Below are 5,042 nucleotides of genomic sequence, written 5' to 3'. Positions count from 1 at the left end.
CCTCTAGTAATATATTTACTGAGAAAAATGGTGACGTGTTCAATACTTATTTTACCCGCTGTACACTTTAATGACAGAAACTATTTGTATTTCTATTGCACACAAAAACAACAGAGGTTGACCAAAGTGCTTTACCATTTAGACAAACTAAAAAGACAACAATAAAAGCAAAGAAATATATGAAATATTAAATAAACCATTAAAAAACTTGCTCTAACTGAATATCAAAGTCTGCTTTAATCAAAACCCACAGAAAAAAAGAWGAGGTAAACAGATTTAAAAAGTCTCAACTATAAGTGGTCAACTATTTTACCTCTATTTAGTTTGGATCTGTAAACTTTTAAGAGAAACCAGTCGGTTGATCAAAGTGTGGATGTTAGATCAAACACAGTTAGGATGAAGCCAGGTTTTAGATAAAATGTCTAAATTAATCTAGAAACAGACAGGAAATCAATGGAGAAGCCAGGATTGGTGTTGAGGATTCTAGATGGTTTGAGATGATTGACCTAAACATCCAACCAAGAGATATTCATATTTATACTCACTCGCAACCCACAAAACATGGATATATTTATTATCTGTGTGCACAAATGGTCCATCTGAGTGAAATAAAGAGAACTGCAGCCATAACAGGAAGTGAAGAAGCAGCTTTAGTTTGCTTTAATAAGGCTTCGACTCAGAAGAGATTAGAAGGCATTTCCACGCAGTGTTTTGAATAATAGATAGTGCAGCTGAGTTTATCTTTAAAGTGGGGGGAAAAAACTGCAGCAGCTCAAAGTCTCAACAAGTCTAAACCACCGGTGGCAGTTTTCATGTAGGAGGTGAAATTAACACAAAATGTCAAGAAAATAACTCACACAAACAGAAAAACTGGGATCTTTGTTTTTAATAGGAGTGGAGGAGGTGGCAGCTATTATCTCATGTTTTATACATGAATAAGGTCTCACTTAAGACTAAAAACACAGAGAGAGATGCAGAATTTAAATTTTGTTATGTTACAAATTAAATTTTAATAAGAAAAGTTTGTGCTGATCTTATTTTCTTTAAATATCACATGTAGGTGGTTGTCCAGCAATAAATCCTCCGGTGGACAACAGCTCCTGTGACCCTCCCTGCCTCATGCCCAAGTCTTTCTGCAGCGAGGTAAGCTCTTTTTATAACCTCTAATCAAAACAAAGCTGTACGCAAATCAACATTTAGAACGGTCAAAACAAAGTAAACATAAAAAGAAACTAGAAATATTTGTTATTTCTGGGAAAATGCACTGTGAATGTTGACAGACTGTTTGTTCAGATTTAAATGAGCAGAACACGATCCAAAATGTAAATATAGCAAATGCGTAGCTTTAAAGTGAGAATTAGCAAAATACAATTTAAAGGAAAAAGTTTGCTAAACACTAAAATTAGCAAAGATTTAGCTACAAGACAAGAATTTCCTTAAATGTAGCTAATCCGAAGCTAAAAACAAAATTAGTAAATATGAGCTACAAAGTGAGAATTAGCAAAACACTAAAAGATTAAGTTAGCTAAACACTAAAATTAGCTTACATGAAGCTACGAGGCAAGAATTAGCTTAACTGTAGCTAATCTGAAGCTAATAGTGCAATTATTTAATATGAGCTACAAAGTGTGAATTGGCTAAACACTAAATTTAGCAAAAATGTAGCTACAAAGCAAGAATTAGCTTAACTGTAGCTAAACTTGAGCTAATAAAAAAATAAGTAAATATGAGCTGCAAGATGAGAACTTACGGAACCCGCGAGGGGACATGGGAGATTGTTTTTTTGTGTGTTCCCACGCAATAGTATTGCTTTTCCTCGCAATACCTTTTGCGTTCCCTCACAAAAATAGTTTATCACTGTTGTGCCTGCCGGATTATTAACAAACTCACATGTTCACCATTAGCGAGTTAGCCTACTGCTTTAATTCAGCTTCAGAATGAAAATATCACACAGCCACACATGGAAGTATGTCATATGCCGATATTTTAACACTACAGCCACGCAACATCAATGTCAATTTCACGAACTTGTGGCGACACATCCTGTTTTGGTAACCAGATATTTCAAAATAAAAGTCTGATTTAATTCAGTTCATATAAAAAACAATCCTTTGCGTGGGAACGCAAAACAATTTTGCGAGGTAACGCAAAAGTATTGCGAGGTAAGGCAAAGGTATTGCGTGGGAACGCAAAAGAAAAACAATCCCCCCATGTCACCTCGCGGGCTCCGTAAGAACTGGCAAAACACTCCCTAAAAGATAAAATTAGCTAAATATTAAAATCAGAAAAAATGTTGCTACAAAGCAAGAATTAGCTTAACTGAACTGAATCTAATAATAAAATTAGCAAAGATAAGCTGCTAAACAAGAATGCGCTAAACAATATCTAACAGATCAAATTAGCTGAACCACAGCTCAACGCTAAAATTAGCCTAACTGAAGGTAAAAGAAGCATAAGAAGACAAAATGAAGCCAGTATGTTGAAGTGGATTTAAAAGAACAAGGTTAGAGATTTTCTCATAAATAGTAAAATAATTCAAAAAACATAAAAGTTACAAATATTAAGTCATAGCACACTATTTCTGAGCCAAATGTTTACACATACGAGTGGATAAAACAGCTTAATGTAAGGAAAATATTTGCACTACAGGACTGCCTTTACATAAATGCTGATTCAGCATTTACGTAATGCAAACCACCTGAACCCGAAGGTGCAGGTGGTCTCAAGCGTCGCTCTGTGCACCCACCTCGCCTGAATCAAGCCTGAGTGCAGCAGGGGATGAAATGACGGCGGCGTAAAAAATATAAACCCCATTTCTGCCGAGTGTCACTCAGCTGTGTCGCGTCAAAATTAGAAACCCGAGTTCGCCCCTGAAGCTTTAAACTCGCTGAAACTTTCCCCAGTTTTATCATCTTGCGGCGGTCTTAAAAAGTMGCTCATTATGAGCTGGAGCTGCAGGTAGAGCCGACAGAGTCCTCCAATCACAGGAGAAGCAGAATGAAAATAATTAGACAATCATGGCTGCAATCATCCTGAGAGCGCCGGGAATCTGCACTCAGTCAGTTCAGCAGGTAAACAGAGAGCCAGCTAACGTGGTCTGATTCAGTTCTTCATGAAAGTCATTATGTTCAGCTCCTCACAAGAGCTGGCACAAATTTTATGGTCAATTCTATGATTTGATGTGGCGTTAATGGTTATTTACCACACTGATGATGGTACACTCTTTTCCTCCACGTGTATCAGTGAGTTAGACAAAACACACATTTTGTGATGAGTAAGATTGTGTCGAGTTAATTAAAATACTATTTTTCTCCTCTGTGCTTTTTTTTCATAAACATTTTCTATTTAATTGTTTCTCACCTAATCTTTACTATCGTTTTATTCCAACAGTGTCAAACGTGAACATAAAACCTTTTTTTTTTATTTCAAGAGAGAAAAAATTCTCTGAATATCACCATTTTCATGGTTGAAAGAGGTGGAAAATTGGTCAAATTGATCCTTATTCTTATCAGTTTTAGCTGGAGGATTGGTGCCACCTGCAGCTTATCTTGATAAAATCATGTTTGCAGATCATAAAACAGATTTTGACTGTCATGCAGGCAGGCTTGGAATGTTTATAAATGAGTCATTTGTTTGAACAATTGACTTTTTTCGATTCTGTTATTGTGTTTATTTTCTTTCATGAAATGATTTATTCTTTTAATATTTTTACTTTTTAGATTAGTTTAAATTTGACGACAAACTGATGATGAAGACACAGATTATTCAGATTATTCTGCAGCTGCTGGTCTGATGAAACCTGATTCTGTGCTGCCCCCTGCAGGCCGGGGTCTGCATGTGCGAGGAGGGCTTCACAGAGGTTCTGTCTTCTGCTGGCCAGCTGAACCAGTGCACCCCMATCCCAGTCCTGGAGATCCCCACGGCGGGGGACAAGAAAGGCGACGTGAAGACCAGCCGCGCCGTTAACCCCACGCTCCCCAGCACCATCCAGCCAGGACGCACCGGAYGCACCTGGTACCTGCAGCCCTACGGACCAGGTCGGACCACCACGCACAGTTCACTCTGATCTGTTTTGTAAAAACTAAACCTAGAAGTTCTTATTGACTATTTAATTTAATTTATTTAAATAGACATCATTTTAAACCTTTTTTTACTATCACAACTTGGAGGAAAGGAGGTTTTATACTTTAAATTTATCTTTTAGAAAATGTTCTTGAGCAAAATGTAACATTAAGAACAGAATATGTTCAATTAATTTTASTTTTTTTGTGTCACCTGGTTTTAAACATGAGCTGAACATACATGTGTGATGAAACAGAGCTGTTGTCCTGGAAAATGTTGCAAAAGAAACATTTAGGAGGCAGGAGTGCAGAACAGATGGAGTTTCACACAACATCACGTACATTAACTCTGGGTCTTTATCTTCCAAACCCGTTTTATTTTTTGCACACATACAGCACTGTGGATAAATCTAAACARGAAAAACAAGTTTACTTTTCATGCAGTTTGTGGATTAATGTGATTAGTTGCATTAATTAGACTCRTGCATGATATGAAATGGTTCATTCTGACATTTAAATGCAGTTTAAGTCAAGATGATTAAAAAAAGATGCTTCAAAAAGTCTTTAAATGCGAGGAAACACATTTGAAACCTTTAAAATGAATTTTTTATAGTTTACATTAATGCCAGCTTTACCTTCTATTTTTAATTGACGAGGATGAAATGAATTAATTCACCCTGTTTCTGACAGATTTTGCCCAGACAGTTTGTGGATTTGTAGTCGGCAGTTGATGTCTGAGGGTTAAAAACCTCGTGATAAAACAGCAGCCAGTGTTAATTTAGTTTTACAACCTGCAACAACTTTTTGTTTTATTGGCTGATTTACACGCTGGCCTCGGGCCTCTTTCATTAAATCTGTAAAATATTACATTTTATAATCATAAAACACAAAGTTGTAAAACAAATGGATGCAAATTATCCTGATGCATCTCAGTAATCCAGGTAAAAAATCAAAAAGAAAGAAATTGTATAGGTCTTCTGG

General features: G+C 36.4%; 1 protein-coding gene across 1 annotated transcript in view; it reads left to right on the top strand.

Moving 5' to 3' along the window:
• thsd7ab (thrombospondin, type I, domain containing 7Ab) overlaps positions 1-5,042 on the top strand; it is a gene marked incomplete at its 5' end in the record, with an annotated part of 51,309 nt that overhangs the window by 40,239 nt on the left and 6,028 nt on the right. The window contains 2 exon segments of the mRNA XM_014016412.1: positions 1,061-1,143; positions 3,824-4,037. Coding sequence (XP_013871866.1) covers positions 1,061-1,143; positions 3,824-4,037 — 297 coding nt within the window.

This window comes from Austrofundulus limnaeus, unplaced genomic scaffold, assembly GCF_001266775.1.
Source record: "Austrofundulus limnaeus strain Quisiro unplaced genomic scaffold, Austrofundulus_limnaeus-1.0 Scaffold144, whole genome shotgun sequence".
NCBI lineage: Eukaryota > Metazoa > Chordata > Actinopteri > Cyprinodontiformes > Rivulidae > Austrofundulus > Austrofundulus limnaeus.
This window is presented reverse-complemented; position numbering and strand designations above follow the sequence as displayed.